Source organism: Bubalus kerabau, chromosome 7, assembly GCF_029407905.1.
Source record: "Bubalus kerabau isolate K-KA32 ecotype Philippines breed swamp buffalo chromosome 7, PCC_UOA_SB_1v2, whole genome shotgun sequence".
In the NCBI taxonomy this organism is placed as follows: domain Eukaryota; kingdom Metazoa; phylum Chordata; class Mammalia; order Artiodactyla; family Bovidae; genus Bubalus; species Bubalus kerabau.
Window position 1 is genome coordinate 40,699,790 of NC_073630.1, and position 17,927 is coordinate 40,717,716.

The following is a 17,927-nucleotide window of genomic DNA, read 5'->3' on the forward strand; positions in this document are numbered from 1 at the left end:
TGAGCATTACTTTACTAGCATGTGAGATGAGTGCAATTGTGCGGTAGTTTGAGCATTCTTTGCCATTGCCTTTCTTTGGGATTGGAATGAAAACTGACCTTTTCCAGTTCCATGGCCAGCGCTGAGTTTTCCAAATTTGCTGGCATATTGAGTGCAGCACTTTCACAGCATCATCTTTCAGGATTTGAAATAGCTCAACTGGAATTCCATCACCTCCACTAGTTTTATTTGCAGTGACACTTCCTAAGGCCAACTTGACTTCACATTCCAGGATGTCTGGCTCTAGGTGAGTGGTCACACCATCGTGATTATCTGGGTTATGAAGATCTTTTTTGTACAGTTCTTCTGTGTGTTCTTGCCACCTATTCTGAATATCTTCTGCTTCTGTTAGGCCTATACCATTTCTGTCCTTTATTAAGCCCATCTTTGCATGAAATGTCCCTTGGCATCTCTGATTTTGTTGAAGAGATCTCTAGTCTTTCCCATTCTATTGTTTCCTCTATTTCTTTGCACTGATCACTGAGGAAGGCTTTCTTATCTCTCCTTGCTATTCTTTGGGACTCTGCATTCAAATGGGTATATCTTTCCTTTTCTTCTTTGCTTTTTGCTTCTCTTCTTTTCACAGCTATTTGTAAGGCCTCCTCAGACAGCCATTTTGCCTTTTTTTTTTTTTTTTTTTTTGGCAATGATGACTTGACATAGAATATCATACTGTGTTATGCTTCATTATGTTTTGGACTAGTTAGTTCACACGCATCTTTCCTCACATTGGAGAGCTTTAACCTCATTTGTCTAGAGTTCCACTGTGTATACTAATCACTTGGGATCTTATTAAAATGCAGATTCTTATTCTAGATCTCTGAATGGGAGGCCAAGGTTCTCCATTTCTAATAGGGGATGCTAATACTGATACCTCAGACCACACATGGAGAACAGAGTTCTCACACCAGTCCACCTCCCTGCTTCCAATCCTTTACTGGCTCCTTAACTGTCTACTGCCTAATGAGCCAACTCTGAGTGACAGGATTCATCATGGGCCTGGTTTTCGTTGCTGTCTTTTCTGCAGTCTCCAGTCCCTGCCTCTGCACATACACCTCAGCTCTGCAATGACACTGAAGTACTTGCAGTTTTTGAAGTAGATCGTGTTATGGCACATTTTGTTTGCTGTCTTTCTCCACCTTCTTTCCCTGTCAGTCCCTTTGATACACTACTTACATCAGCTTCAGATGGGTTATAGTCTCCTATTAGGCTTACAAAGCACCTTCAGCTACTTTTATTCCTCCTTGTATCAAAACAATTGGTCTTTTTGAGGTAGAACAAACTTGTATCCATGACTAGCATATAGTACTCAGAAAATGTTTAAATCGATGTGATTCTTCTCATACTACTAGTAATAATAGTAGTTTATTGTTTTCAGTAATAGTTTTTAAGTGGTGATTTTGGCTTTTCTTTCTTCTTTCCATAAGTAGTAGCTCCTGTATGAAGATAGGAGTTACTATCTTTTGGCCATGGTATTAGATCAGGGATCAAATCCCAGCCTGCCCCTTCTAACTGTGATGCTTTGAGCCATTGCTTAGTTCTCTGAGTCTTATCTGTTATATAAAGGTAAAATTATTGGTACTGTTTTGTAACAATATTGTGAGAATTTAGATGAGGTCATCTATAAAAACAAAGCATGGAAGCAACCTAGATGTCCAGCTGCAGGTGAATGGCTAAGAAAGCTGTGGTACATGTACACAATGGAGTATTACTCAGCCATTAAAAAGAATGCATTTGAATCAGTTCTAATGAGGTGGATGAAACTGGAGCCTATTATACAGAGTGAAGTAAGCCAGAAAGAAAAACACCAATACAGTATACTAACGCATATATATGGAATTTAGAAAGATGGTAATGACAACCCTGTATGCAAGACAGCAAAAGAGACACAGATGTATAGAACAGTCTTTTGGACTCTGTGGGAGAGGGAGGGGGGTATGATTTGGGAGAATGGCATTAAAACATGTATAATATCATATAAGAAACGAATTGCCAGTCCAGGTTCAATGCAGGATACAGGAAGCTTGGGGCTGGTGCACTGGGATGACCCAGAGGGATGGTATGGGGAGGGAGGTGGGAGGGGGGTTCAGGATGGGGAACACGTGTACACCCGTGGTGGATGCATGTTGATGTATGGCAAAACCAATACAATATTATAAATTAAAAATCAAGATTTATAAAGTTATTGTAAGGAAAAAAATTTAAAAAAAAGATATAGTCAGTACTCAGTAATGTTAATTGTATTATTAAGGCAGAGAATTGAAAACTAGTTCCCAAAGAGCCAGAAGACTTAAATAAATGATCAATAAGGATGGGACATATGACCATTGTTTTAAGATTTAGTTCATAATAAGTTTTCAAACTTGAGTGTACTTACAAATTACCTGGCTGCTTGTTAAAATATGCTTCCCTGGACCCAGCAGGTCTGAGTAGACTGTCCAGGAATATACATTTTTAATTAATATTCTGATTGATTCTAGATTGCCCATGGAAAACACTTTAGAAACCCTAGTTTCATGAAAACATTGAGTTTAGGTTCCCTAATTATCAGATAGATTATATAAGATGAGAAGTTAGTAAGAGACAATCAAGTTGAATGAGGAATAAATGATCTAAAGGCAGGAGTAATAAAGTATGTTACCAAGAAATGTAAGTTTCAGATGTTTAATGACTCATTGTTATCTTCTCACTATTAATTTAGGATGTCTAAACAAGGACGGACAATCATCTTCTCCATTCATCAGCCTCGTTATTCCATCTTCAAGTTGTTTGATAGCCTCACCTTGTTGGCCTCAGGAAGACTAATGTTCCATGGGCCTGCTCAGGAGGCCTTGGGTTACTTTGGAGCCATTGGTATGGTTGCCTTTTTTGTGCTGTAAGATCCTTCATTAATAGTATCCTAAAGGAGAACAAAGGAGTCACTTGGAGGGCTGTTTGATCTTTGAGTAGATATACATATATCACAGTTTCCACTGCTCCGAAACATCTTCGGTTAGTTTGGTGTTAGAATTTTTTTTTTTACTTTGCAGTGCCAGTTTGTTATTTATGTCTCTTTTTTGTCCTGTTTGAGTACATGCACATGCATACATATGTTTTTGTGTGTGTGTGTGTGTTTCTAATGGGGCTATATCTGTTGTCCTCAGTTCTGGTGACCTTCCCCTAACAGTTCAATAAATATTTTGACCTCATGGCCAGTTTTCTGTTAGATAGATATTTTTGGAAAGATCTAATGTCCCTAAGTTATTTGTCTTCTTAGCTAATACAGATTAAGGTTTATCATGTTCTTCCCTTACATGGGATATTGGTTTTCCTTGGTGAGGGTTAATGGAGATGCTATTATATTTAATTTTCTAGTGATATTAGGTTGTGGATTTAGCATGTATGCAACTTACCTGTCAATACAATGGCTAGTCATAAGTCTGACTTCAATGGGCCAACATTTCTGATGGTTCTGGACTGCCTGATTCTATTTAAAATGGAAATATATAATTTTTAAATGACTCATGCAGTCTACTTTGTTTTAGAGGTACTTGGATATGATTATAGATGATGCTCCATGACTTCAAATATAGTGTAAAATATTTGCCAGCCATATTTTAAAATGTCTTTGTTTAATCTCTATCATTTAAAATTAAGTCTACATGGGTCTAGAGTTTTGGGGAGATGAACCTAAGGGTTAGACTATAGGCAAAGCTGAGTTCAGATGATCAGGTTGTTACTGAGTCTAAGCTCATACTGCTTGCTGCACTACAGGCCAATAAATCAAGAGATAATTTGCTGGGTCAAGGAATAGCGACTTTATTTGGAAAGCAAGCAGATCAAGAAGATGATGGGCTAGCATCCCAAAGAACCATCTTACCCATGTTATAAATCAGGCTTCTTTTATACTAAAAGGAAAGGGGGTGTGGTTGATTGCTGCAAACTTGTTGGTGTTGGAATCCTTTGTTCTTGCATCTGTCTGTGTGGGTCTGGTCATGGTGTTCCTATAAACCTCCAACAAGACAAATGTTATTCTTTGTTCTGGAACTTTTTATCTCTATATGAATGGAAAAGTGTTATACCTTTAGAGATCAGACCCTGGAGAATGAGCTATCCCATATATTTCAGGCTACAGACAACATTCTTAACTTGTAGCAAAAGCAATAGAATACAAAGGTTAAAGTAAAAGAAATAGATCCAGTATGGAGTCAGATTTGTTCTTCCCTGTTATAGTGCCAGGAGAGGTCAAGGTAAGCATTCAACTGTGCTGTCCCAGCTACATTCTCTTGAGAATGCTGTTCTGGTGATTTGTTCTCTATATTGGAATTATAATAGCATAATAAATAACCATTTGGACCTGAATTTAGTAGGGGCAGAAATAATCATTGCTGAAGTGGGTACTAGCATTCTAGCAGTCTCTTAGTGAACTTGAAGAACAGAACATGCCCCAGGCCTCTCCCAAACACAGTCCTGTGCCTTAGCTGGCTTTGCTTGTTGCCTTGCTTTAAAGAATGTTAGTCTTTCCATGGCTTTTCAATGTGTTTTCTTTCCTTAGACCCATGTCTAGATTTTTGAAGAAGTTCTGATAAGCACCAGAGCATATTGCTAGCTATTTCAGGTCTCATGAATTATGATGGGTAAGGACCAAGCTCTAATGTAAGACTTTCTAATAGTCCAAGGTTGGTTTGGAGTATGTTGTTTTGCAAAGAGTCAGAAAACTGTTGAAATATTGTGTGATTAAATATATAAAAAGAAAATATAAATTAATGAGGGGAGGAGAGAGAAGAAAAATGAGAGAGAAATTATTAGATTCTGTCTTCCCTAGCAGCACCTCCTCACTCTCTAAAACAGTCTTTATTTACCAGGACTATCAATTTTTGTGTACCTGAGTTACCTTCTTTTGCAGGTTTCCACTGTGAGCCCTATAATAACCCTGCAGACTTCTTCCTGGACATCATTAATGGAGATTCTTCTGCTGTGGTGTTAAATAGAGAAGACATAGGTGATGAAGGTAAGCAAATCTGTTGAGAATCACAGATTATTTTTTAATTGAGTTGGCTAAAGTTTAGCAATGTGGTGGTTATTAAACCATGGCTGTTTGAATTTATATTACTGCTGTCCTCTGATATGGGTTGTACTAGCTTGTTTGGCTGCTGCAACAAAAATACCATAGACCAGATGGTTTAAATAATAGACATTTTCTTCTCTCAATTCTGGAGACAGAAAGTCCAGGATTAAGGTGCCAGCAGATTCAGTGTCTGTTGAGGACCTGCTTCCTGGTTCATACATGGGCGACCATATTATAGCTTCTTCAGGTGGTAGGAGTCGAGCTCTCTGGGGCCTCTTTCATAAGGGCACTAATCCCACCTCCTGAGGGCTCCAGCCTCATGACCTAATCATCCCTCAAAGTCGTTCCATTCAAATACCATCACACTGGGGATTGGGTTTCAGCATATGAATTTTGGGTACACACAAACTTTCAATCTAATAACATCAGTCAACACAGATTTTTTTCATCTGTGAGAGTGCTATTTATTTAATCTGTAAATGAGCATTGATAGGACAGTGTCAGTTCTAACAAGAGTTCCCATTTTAAAAGAAGTGCCCATTGTTTACAGAGTGGTCCCTTGGTTTCCATGGAGGATTGGTTTCAGAAGCCCCTCCCCCCATGCCCTGTAGATACCAGAATCCAAGGATGCTCAATCCCTCTATAGGCTCTCTATATCCCTGGGTTCCATGTCTGCGGATTCAGAGGGCCAACTGTGTAGTGTTTTGAAATAAGAAACTTGGCAATTTATGCATTTATTCATTGTAAAAAGCAAGGACCAGGTGTTTTTTTTTTTTTTTTTTAGGAATTATAACTCCAAATTGTGAGAAGTCTATTTTGAAAGATTTAGGGTCCAAATATTATAATTAGAAAAAGGTCAGTGAATTTGCTGTATCCCTAAGTTTATGGAGGGAGGCCAATTTAGTTTGTTTTCTTACCTTGTAAATCAGTGAAAGAACCCATAATTTTTTTATACTTGAGCTTTAGAATGAAGGTGCTAGAGTAAAATCTAAGAAAGGGGTTGTAGAAAAATGGATTAAATCTGCTGTTGTTTTTAAAATAATGTTTCCTTTTTATCTGCTTTTATTCCACAGCTAACGAGACCGAAGAGCCTTCCAAAAAAGATACTCCACTCATAGAAAAATTAGCTGAGTTTTACGTCAACTCCTCCTTCTTCAAGGAAACAAAAGTTGAATTAGATAAATTCTCAGGGGATCAGAGAAGGAATAAGCTTTCATCCTACAAGGAGGTCACTTATGCCACCTCCTTCTGTCATCAGCTCAAATGGATTTCCAGGCGTTCATTCAAAAATTTACTGGGTAATCCCCAGGCTTCTATAGCTCAGGTAACCTACTGGAGTCTTCTAATTATGCTGTAAAATACTCATTTTGGGGACATTATGCTTATCTTCTGCCCACGCTATATTTATTTATCCCCATTCCATTTAGGGTATAGAAATAAGCAAAACCTAATTAGGTTTTTACTTTTAGAAAGACTTATTTTTTAGTGGGGTTTTTTTTTTTTTTTTTTGATCACCCACTCAGAATTTTTTTGGTTCAGACAAGCTGTAATGGATAATCTTTGTAGAAAAAAAATTTTTTTTTCCCAAAACTTGTTAAGTAAAGAAAATGTTTGACCACATTTGTGGTTTTTTGATGGCTGCACATGTTCATTTCCTGATGCATTCAAAAAGTTCTTATTGATTATGTGCTGCATTTTAGAGCTTGTATATAGCCATGAACAAAAACAAAATCCCTGCTCTTGGGGAGCTTTCTTATGAGGAGAGACAGATGATAAATTCATATAGAAATAAATAGCATGTCAGATGGTAAAAGGGGCTGGGAAGAGAGTTTAAGCAGAGAAATAGAGAAAGGAAATGAGAAAGGAAGGGAAGAGGGAAAGAAAGGAAAGAGGTTGGTTGGTTTGCATCTTACATCAGGTGGCCAGGGACACCTTCAGCTTGGCATTGCCAAATGCGCCTGAAAGCGATAGGGCCTCTCACTGTTTTCTTGAAGAGCCTGTTTACAGATGCTGTCCCTTCTAATCAGCCTTCCTCATTTAGGTGTTCTGATCGTAGGAGAGCACTAGATACCTAAAACAGTGTGCAGTTAACATGAAGGTAGTAAGCAGACTGGAATTCTGCTCAGTAAGACTCTTCACTGTCAGACTGACCTTCTCTTAATTAAGTTGAGTTAATGTTCCTTTTTCTCTTTTGCCTGACTTCATTGATAGTTGTTGATGATTACTCCTTTATGATTTTTCTGTTATTCTTAAGCCCTCTGTCATCCAAAACCCTCATTTTTTTCATCCTTTCTAAGGAAGTCAATTTAACCAGTTATTTTGGGAGTAGCTGATTTTATTTTCATTGAGTTTCTACTGAGTACTGAAAGATGGCATGTTGTTGGCTCTAATGAAATATCACTGATTTCTTACTATACATGCATCATTTTCATACTGTGGTACTGTTGCCTTTTAAGTATTAATTTCGAGAGCCTATATCCTTCAAGACATATTGCTCATTAATCCAGACACTTTTAACTTGTTATTTGGCATTTGTCAGAACATGAACAGTTTTATATACTTTCAGTCAAGGATACTTTTTAATTCTTTTAGTAGATTTGATGTTATTTGGGAACAACTTCTGTCAATAATGTCAACCTCATTATCCATTGTTCAACAGTAAAATGATATGAGTGTTGATTCTTTAGTGTGATTTATGTATTAGACTTTTTTATTTGGAAAAGAAATTTCTCTTGCTTCTGAAAGTGGTTTCTAAATATCTTGTCCAAGTCACATATGGTCGGCCCTCATTATCTGCAAGTTCTGCACCTACTGAGGTTGGAGGAACTCACAGATGTGGAGGGCTGACTATATGACTCCATTTTATATGAGGGGCTTGAACATCTGTAGATTTTGATATCCAAGGGGATCCCCCTGCTAATACCAGGAAATGACGTTATGTGGTAGTTCTGGGCAGGGGTGATTAGAATGTGGGGCTATTTTTAATAGTACACCAGGTTTATGCATCTTTTGGTGCTGGGCTTTCTTCAGATGCCAGCTCCAGGCAGGCCTAGTGTCTCCAGGTTGCATGTTCAGCTGCTTTCCTCCTCAGTGAACTCAACTCCGCTACAGGAATCCCAACAATGTTCAAAGCAGTGATAATCTCACAGAACAAGGACAGAATCTTGTTTTTCCCTGAGCATCTGCCTGTGGGAGGAAACTCTTTTTTCAGATGAGTCAGTCCTGGAAAGTTAGCTTAAGCCAGAAATAGGCAAACCAATTTTGTAAAAGATCAGAGTAAATACTGTAAGATTTGTGGGTCACATGGTCTTGGTCTCAGATAGTCAACCCTGCCATTTTAGGAAGGAAGTAGCCATGAATACATTTAAAAAATAAACATGACTCTGTTCCAATAAAGCTTTTTTCATGGACACTGAAATATTAATTGTATATGAATTTCACATGACAAGAAATATATATGTATTTTTTGCAATTAAAAAAATGGTCCAAGAAACCCACAAACCATTTTTAGCTCATGGACTGAACAGAAATAAGCCTAGGGCCATAGCTTGCTGACTTCGGTTTAGGGTTTTTTAATCTTGGGAGTCTGTCTTTTACTTCTCTAAGTGTTTGAATGTGGAGCTATTAAAATATTTTATGGCTTCCTGTTGATAAATCTCGTGTGGATAGTCTTACAGCAATAGTTACTTTTGAACTAGTCATTTACATGAGCTAGACTTTGCTTTTGGTAATGCATTTAACCAAAGGTTGTCTTTGGAAGGTCTTGGAATGAATGGATTTTCTATATAAGATTTAATATTCATTTAATGTCCCAAAGTTTTCCTGGTCAAATCAATTGGGAAAATACTATCATGTCTCTGGGAGGGTCATAGTTTCTAATAGCACATTTAACATTTGACTATGGATTAATTTTTTCAGCAACAGCCATAAACATCCCTTAGAATTCACCTTGAAAAATGTTGCTAAATACAGTTGAACAAAATTAGAATTACATATTTAGGAAATTTCCTTTTTTTCCCCCTTCTGTTCAAAAGACTCCAGCCGCACAGAGCTCATAGGATAGAGTCTCTTTGTTCCAATGAGCAAAGTTTAGTCTTCCTGTTTGTTTTCTTTTGCTTAATGGAAAAAGGAATAACATAGACACATCTTGCAAAAGCATGCTAAAATTATGAGATTAATCACTTTGTCAGTGTTTGAAAACTTTCCTTGAAAATACTTTTAGCGCTTTGAAACCTTTAGGAAACATCTTAATGCTAAAACTGACAGTCTGTTAATATGTTATTAAGTTTGAATGCAAAAGAAGCAAAGCATGTAGAGTGCCCTCTTTTAAAAGTCTGAATATTCTTGGAGTTTTACAGTGTGAAAGTATAGATTAGTATACATGTGCATGCACACCTGCTAATGGGATCATCATTATTTATTTTGGGAGTTGATCTGTTGACATGAAATATAGTACATTTTGAAGGTAATTAAGATAAGCCAGGGTAGTAAAATTTTTCTTTTTTCAAATTTCTGACTGTGTTTTTTTAGCAAGGAAGTTTTAAAGTACATCTTAAATCATATTTTTTCCAGACTCTGGTCTTCACAAGCTAGTCTTCACAGATCATGATCTTGTTTTCCAGTTTTGTTTGCCTCTTGCCAAAAGTCTCTTGACAAGTTACTACAAGCTTTGATACCATTGCACTGTTGCAGTGCTGGGGTTTTTTTTTTTACTCTGAAGATTCCAACGTATATGGTAGGATATTTTGTTTTCTTTGGATGATCATCTCTTATATCTTTATATTTATACATTTAATAAAATTTAATTAAAAGTATAATAAATATAATTTCCTTATATAAGTTATAACATAACCCTAAATCTTTGTTTATAAAAATATCTTTACGAGACATTTTATCAACCTTAAAAATCTTAAACACAAAAGTGATGTTTATCCAGTCTTCTTCAGTTCAGTTCAGTTCAGTCGCTCAGTCGTGTCTGACTCTTTGCGACCCCATGAATCGCAGCACGCCTGGCCTCCCTGTCCATCACCAGCTCCCGGAGTTCACCCAAACTCATGTACATCGAGTCAGTGATGACATCCACCCATCTCATCCTCTGTCGTCCCCTTTTCCTCCTACCCCCAGTCCCTCCCATATTCAGGGTCTTTTCCAGTGAGTCAGCTCTTCGCATGAGGTGGCCAAAGTATTGGAGTTTCAGCCTCAGCATCAGTCCTTCCAATGAACACCCAGGACTGGTCTCCTTTAGAATGGACTGGTTGGATGTCCTTGCAGTCCAAGGGGCTCTCAAGCGTCTTCTCCAGCACCACAGTTCAAAAGCATCAATTCTTCAGCACTCAGCCTTCTTCACAGTCCAACTCTCACATCCATACATGACCACAGGAAAAACCATAGCCTTTACTAGATGGACCTTTGTTGGCAAAGTAATATCTCTGCTTTTCAATATGCTATCTAGGTTGGTCATAACTTTCCTTCCAAGGAGTAAGCATCTTTTAATTTTATGGCTGCAGTCACCATCTGCAGTTATTTTGGAGCCCCCAAAATAAAGTCTGACCCTGTTACCACTGTTTCCCCATCTATTTCCCATGAAGTGATGGGACCAGATGCCATGATCTTCGTTTTCTGAATGTTGAGCTTAAGCCAACTTTTTCATTCTCCTCTTTCACTTTCATCAAGAGGCTTTTTAGTTCCTCTTCACTTTCTGCCATAAGGGTGGTGTCATCTGCATATCTGAGGTTATTGATATTTCTCCCAGCAATCTTGATTCCAGCTTGTGCTTCTTCCAGCCCAGCATTTCTCATGATGTACTCTGCATATAAGTTAAATAAGCACGGTGACAATATATAGCCTTGATGTACTCCTTTTCCTATTTGGAACCAGTCTGTTGTTCCACGTCCAGTTCTAACTGTTGCTTCCTGACCTGCATATAGGTTTCTCAAGAGGCAAGTCAGCTGGTCTGGTATTCCCATCTCTTTCAGAATTTCCCACAGTTTATTGTGATCCACACAGTCAAAGGCTTTGGCATAGTCAATAAAGCAGAAATAGATGTTTTCCTGGAACTCTCTTGCTTTTTTGATGATCCAGCAGATGTTGGCAGTTTGATCTCTGGTTCCTCTGCCTTTTCTAAAACCAGCTTGAACATTTAGAAGTTTCTTAGGAGTCATCAAACACTCTTAGGAGTCAGCAAAGGTGGGTAAGAATGGCGAAGACTTGGCAGCTTAGTCCAGCTGTTGGTGGTAGAGCCTCTGGGCTGAGGCTGCTGGAGGAGCAGTGACAGGAGGGTGGGTAATGGAAGCACTTGGTGCCTCAGCAAGAGCTGGCCGAATGCTTTGGTGACAGTGACACAGCACTTTTCCAGTGTAGACGTGGGCTCCCCAGGTCGGATAGATGACCTCAGCTTACCCCTACTTCCTTATTGTGTAAAATTCCATTGTTAGAATTTTTTTAAGTGTACTTTAAAATTTTTATGTATTTTCATTTGGTTTTTCATGTTAAGAGTAAGGATATCCTGTTTTTATTGGAACCTCTTGAAATATCACACTATGCATCTTCATTAGCACAAAGGTTGAGAGTTTAGGCCAGAACTCCTTATTTTGCCCCCAAACTACTTTTCTGGGTGCTTGCATTGTTCTGCTTCACTGTGCGTCTTTCCCAGGCCCCAAAGCCTGAACTGGACCATGAACTGGCAGTGCCGGCTAAAATGCTGGGAATCTTAGCTTTTCTGCTTTGTCTTCCTGTCAGTCTCCTGAACACATGAATAAGTTATTTTTACTTTAACTCAAAAAGCAGTCCAGTAACATGTACATTTTATATTTTCCTGAGGACTGTGTTCAAGCCATTTAAAATATCTGTATCAGTGGATAGATTTGATTAAGTAGCCAGATATATTTTAATAATAAAGGGTGTGTTAAGTTTTTACCTTTAATTGAAATTCTTTTTTCTTTTTGAAAAGTTAATTGTGACAGTCTTCCTGGGACTGGTTATAGGTGCCATTTTCTATGATCTAAAAAATGATCCTGCAGGAATTCAGAACAGGTGAGTAAACCTGGGTCTTGATTTTGAGAGTATGTGGTTACTTTTCTTTCAAGTTTATGAAATTACATTAAGAATTTGAATTTGAAACAAGCACAGGGTACACTGAGGAGTAGGACGAGTCAGTGAACTGAAAGCTGAATGAGAGTTTTCATATTCTTATATAACATATATATATGTATTGTGCTAAACTAGGCAGAACATAAAATTTACCATTAACCAATTTTAAGTGTACACTTCAGTGGCATTAATTACATTATTGTGCAACCATCCCCACCATCCATTGCTAGAACTTTTTCATTTTCCCAAACTGAACAACAACTCCCACTCCTTATTTTCCCCCAACCCCTGGAAACCACTGTTATACATTTTGTCTCTAGATTTGAGTATTCTAGGTACCTCATATAATTGGAATTTCAGAGTATTTTTCCTTTGGTGACTGGCTTATTGTCTTTAGTATAGTATCTTCAAGGTTCGTCCATGTTGTGGCATGTGTCAGAATTTCTTTTTAAAGACTGAATAATATCCATTGTATGGATATACCATATTTTGTGTATTGATTTATCTGACCATGGGTACTGGTTGCTTCTGCCTTTTGGCTTTTGTGATTAATGCTGTTATGAATATGGATATTCAAGTAAATATCTGTTTGAGTCTCTGCTTTAAATTCTTTTGGATATACACCCGGAAGTGAGATTATTGGATCATTTGGTAATGCCATTAATTTTTTGAGGAGCTGCCACCCTCTCTTCTATAGCAGCTGTACCATTTTGCATTTCTACCAGTAGTGCTCAGGCCTGTAGTTTTTTCCCAACCTCACCAACACTTATTTTTTTGTTTTGTTTTCATTAGTGGGAGATGGTATTTCACTGTGGTTTTGATTTGCATTTCCCTAATGATTATTGTACTGTTGAGCATCTTTTCACATGTGCCTTGACCATCTATGTATCCTCTTTGGAAGAATGTCTGTTGAAGTTCTTTTTTAAAATTTTGTTTATTTATTTATTTATTTTTGGCTCTTCTGGGTCTTCGTTGCTGCATGGGTTTTTTTCTAGTTGCGGCAAGTGGGGTTACTCTAGTTGCGATGTGTGACTTTCTTGCTGCAGTGGCTTCTCTTATTGTGGAGCGTGGGCTTTAGGGCACTTGGGCTTCAGTAGCTGTGGCTCCTGGGCTCGAGAGCACAGATTCAGTAATTGTGGTGCATGGGCTTAGGTACTCCACAGCATGTTGGATCTTCCCAGACCAGGGATAGAACCTGTGTCTCCTGCATTAGCAGACCAATTCTTTACCACTGAGCCACCAGGGAAGCCCTATTGAAGTTCTTTTACCATCTTTTTAATTGGGCTTTTAAAAATTGTTGAGCTGTAAAATTCTTTGTATATACTAGATATGAACCATTAACAGATATAAATTTGCACATATTTTCTGCCATTCTGTGGGTTGTCTTTTCTTTCAGTTGTTGTGTCCTTTGATGCACAAAAGTTTAAAATTTGACATAGTCCAGTTTATCTGGGGTTTTTTTCTTTTGTTTCATCTGTGTTAATTTCTTTTTGATTTTTGATTTGTTTGACATGGGGTGGTGGTTGGGACTCAAGTTTTTTCTGTTGTCGGGTTAGTACTACCTTACCTGGTTTTGGTTACAACAGCTGTTAAAGCTACATTTCCTGATGAGACTTCTTGCCTGGAGAATCCCAGGGACGGGGGAGCCTGGTGGGCTGCCGTCTCTGGGGTCGCACAGGGTCGGACACGACTGAAGTGACTTAGCAGCATAGTCTGAATAAAGGAGCTGAGCAGAGTGGAAGACTGTAGAGTTCTCCTTGGCTTTGTGTTTTGAGAGCTGTTTTGGGCCAGGCATTGTCCTCTGGGCTTTATATCTGGGGTCCTCAGGTTACCCTTCCAGCCAGAAGGTTGGATGGTTTTATCCCCATTTCACTATTAGGCAAAGTTGCAGTAGCTTAAGTTGAATCTGTTTTGATATTTGGGAAAGGGTGACTGTTAAGAAAGAACAAGCATAAAAGTCAGTGCCTCAGGTAAAGTAAAATATCTCTTATGTGGCAGCAGATCATGAGATAACTATTGGAGTTTCATTTTCTTTCTTTCCAGAGTTATCAGAGTCATTGTTTTTCTTTTTATCTTTCCTGAAGGATGGGCTCTTCTCTGACCTGTTTGGAAACTTGTTAGTAATAGGCAGTGTGTACCCTTTGTAGATGCTGTGTTTTTGTGAAGCACAAAGCACAGATTCCTGTAATCACAGGAATCTAGAGCCTGTGGGGCTTTTGTGTTGTGTAGCAGGAAGCATTTGGAAAAAGAATATTGGGAAACCTGTCCTCAAGTGGAATTTAAGAAATCTGGATATTAAAGCTCTTGGTAAAAGAATCCAGAAATATAGAAGATCCTTAACTGTTTCGTCAAATGTTTTCTGGAAAAATAGAGCATTGGAGCTATTTTAATTTGTATCTTTGACCTAAGCTTACTGCCACTTTTTATCATTTGAAGTTGCCCTGGAGGCCACTGTGGTTTGGTTCTCCTTTTTGGGAGTGAATTATTCCAGAAAAATGTTCTCTGTGTTCTTTTTCTTAACCTGTATAATCATGTCTAGAATATGAGCTCTGTGACCTAACAACTACCTTACAGAGCTGTGGAGATAGCTAAACAAATCATAATTAATTAAGGGAAAAGTTACTTTAAGAATATTTGAATCAATAGACAGATATTACAGACATGACTTGCCACCTTGGAAAGAACTGGAATACATTAAATTCTTTAACAATAAAATTACTTAGTATAAAATAAATTGTCCTGTGATTTAGAAGAAATCTCATTATGTGCTAGTTCAAAATCATTGTGAACATTATTGTGCTATTAGATGTAACACTGAGCAAATGAGCTGAATAGTGCCGTGTCCCCCTTTCTGAACGCACCTTTCACGCTGATGTTAGGCTTATTTGTGTATGCCAAGTAGCACACTTAGCTTCACAAGTAGCATAGTTGCTTGTGTTGTAGGCCTGGCTATTTCCCATTTCTTTATTGTATAAACATTTACTTTTAAAACAACCCCAGTCCCTAAGCTCTTTAGTTTGGGAGGAGGAAGTGTTGAAAACAATTACTGACTGTCTACAGACTCTTTTTTTTAAGGTCATATACTTGGGTTTACCTTTTTAAAAATTCTCTTGTATCATTTAAATGACATGTCACCGCATCTCTTTTAGTTTCAACTCACATTCTCAATGTCAATTAGATCACTTGGTTAGGAAGGAAAGCTCAGCAGTGTTTCAGGAGTATTGGCATGCTTTCATAAAATTCATGTATCTATCCAAGCGTGGATTAACTGAGTACTTTCCTTTTTAAACTTCTATTATTTTACTGACAGAGAAGCATTAATAATCTTCTTTTTCTCCCAGGTACACAAATTAATTTTTTCTGTATGAGCATTCTTTTTTGTTTTCTGTTTTGAGCTCATTAGAAAGAGACCCCATTAGCAGGGGGTGGTCAAGGAGAGTATCAAGGCTGTGCTGGTGGTCGTGCAATGGATGTGTGATCAGGTGTTGGTCAGTGTTTCCCTCCACTGGCTTTCGCTTTGCCTTATCTTTGTTTTTTCATTACTTGACTTTTTAAAAAGTGGCTGATAGAGGTTTTTAACCTTTGCAGGCTTTATTTGTCTCACTGTTTCTCTGTTCATACTTTAAGAACTATAATTGGCATATTGTTAGTTAAAATCCAAGGTGATAGTATTTTTATGGAATACGTAATTGTCGGCTTGACTGCCACAGACTGTGTGTTCTTGCTAAGTTGCTTGAGTTGTGTTTGACTCTGTGCGACCCTATGGACTCTAGTTGCCAGGCTCCTCTATCCCAGGGATTCTCCAGGCATGAATACTGAAGTGGGTTGCCATGCCCTCCTCCAGGGGATCTTCCCAACCCAGGGATCAAACCAATGTCTCTTATGTCTCCTGCATTGGCAGACAGGTTCTTTACCACTACCGCCACCTGGGAAGCCCTGGTGCAAAGACCCACAGACCCGGTGGCTTAAACCACGGAAATTCATTTCTCGCAGTTCTGGAGATAAGGTTGCCAGTATGATCAGGTTCTGAAGAGGATACTCTTCATATTTGCTGCCTTCTTGCTATGTTCCTGCATGGCAGAGAAGGAGAGCTCTGAGGTCTCTTCCTTTTCTTCTAAGGGCACTAATCCATAGTGAGGCCACTAATCTGTAGTGAGGCCCCTACCCTCATGACCTCATCTAAACCCAACCAGCTCCCAGTGTCACCATCTGTAAATGCCATTACACCGAGAATTCCAGCTTCAGCATAGGACCTGGGGAGGATGCAGTTCAATCTACAGCAAACTCGGTCGTGAATTTCAGACTGTGCTATGTGGAGTCCCAAGGGTACCACTATGGAGACGCAGGGGTATGGGAGTGACCTGAGGGGCTCATGCTTCCCTCTCTGTTTTAACCAGAACGATTGTGTGTTTAATGTGTTAAGATATCATCTGAGGGAAGAATTTTGCAGGAAGAAGAATGACCTGAGAATGTTTAATTGACCGCAGTGCTTTGGCTTTTGTTCCCTTTCTCACATCACAGAGCCGGGGTGCTCTTCTTCCTGACGACCAATCAGTGTTTCAGCAGTGTGTCAGCCGTGGAGCTCCTGGTGGTGGAGAAGAAGCTGTTTATGTGAGTAGGTCTCTGTTTCAGGAATGGGGCTGCTGGTCAGACTGGTCACATCCAGAACTGGGCCATGGCTTGGTTCCTGGGGATTACCAGTGTTGACTGAGAAAGAGCAGCCAGAGTCTGGGAGGAAAACCATGAGTACATGGGGCCTGATACAAAAGGGAGAAAGGAGTTTCAAGATTAGGGCACCGTCCACAAATCTACATGCTGCAGAGAAAGCAAGCAATAAGAGGCTGAAAAGGATCTTTTGTTTTTAGCAAATAAGAGGTTGTGATCACTGTCACAAGAAAAGTTTGAAGGACTTGGTAGAGAGAAGGTAGTGTGTTGAACAGTATATTCAAGGTGAGGAGGTAAAGGTGACCAAGAATACAGACCAAGTCTTCAGTGGAAGGGGGAATGAAGGAGCCAGAGAGCAGCCTTAAAAAGTGTAAGCTGTTTTGTTTCTTCGGTTTTTCATAGTTGGAAGAGATTTGCGTATTTACATGTTAAGGAAAGGAATCATTAGAGACGGAAAGAATGAAGATCTTGGTGGAATAGTTTGGAATTACAGGAGGAAGATCTCAGGAAAAGGAGGGATCTAGAATCTAAGAGGGGTGAAAAGAGAATTTGATCACTGACAGGTTGGCAGGCACTGTGGCTGGCAGGCATGATCATGGAAAGAAGTGTCATTTTATTTTTTTATCATGAGAGGGGAAGAAGTAAAAGAGATGAGTGACCCAAAGCTGAATTTGAGGCTTAGAGAACAGCAACAGCACCTTCTTCATAGTTAGAAGCAGGGAGAAAGGAACCACTGAAATGAGCTCCTGACAGGCTGGCCTTCAAAGAGAGCCAGGGTCAGGAGAAAGGGAGGTGATGCAGGACCTGTTCCCCCAGAGTGGGTGTTCAGAGGCAAACTGGCCAGCATTCAGAGGGAGTTCTGCAATGACAAGAGGGGTCATTGCACAGAGCCTTGGGGGATGATATCCCAGGGAAGGTGCACACGTGAGACGTGCCTGATGCTGATCGGGAAGAAGGGTGGTAGGCTAACCTTGAAGATGGGGACACAGTAGCTATTAGACTTCTGGTAGCAGTGGAAATCTGTATGAAAGTGAAAGTCACTCAGTTGTGTACAACTCTTTGCCACCCTGTGGACTATACAGACCAT

At 39.0% G+C, this 17,927-nt stretch overlaps 1 protein-coding gene across 7 annotated transcripts in view; it reads left to right on the forward strand.

Moving 5' to 3' along the window:
* The window catches only part of ABCG2 (ATP binding cassette subfamily G member 2 (JR blood group)), a 123,704-nt gene that overhangs the window by 98,466 nt on the left and 7,311 nt on the right, over positions 1 to 17,927 (forward strand). For all 7 annotated transcript variants that reach the window (XM_055588074.1, XM_055588075.1, XM_055588072.1 and 4 more), the window contains 5 exons: positions 2,741 to 2,892; positions 4,925 to 5,029; positions 6,160 to 6,410; positions 12,036 to 12,118; positions 16,697 to 16,786. In XM_055588074.1, coding sequence (XP_055444049.1) covers positions 2,741 to 2,892; positions 4,925 to 5,029; positions 6,160 to 6,410; positions 12,036 to 12,118; positions 16,697 to 16,786 — 681 coding nt within the window. The remainder of the gene's footprint in view (positions 1 to 2,740; positions 2,893 to 4,924; positions 5,030 to 6,159; positions 6,411 to 12,035; positions 12,119 to 16,696; positions 16,787 to 17,927) is intronic.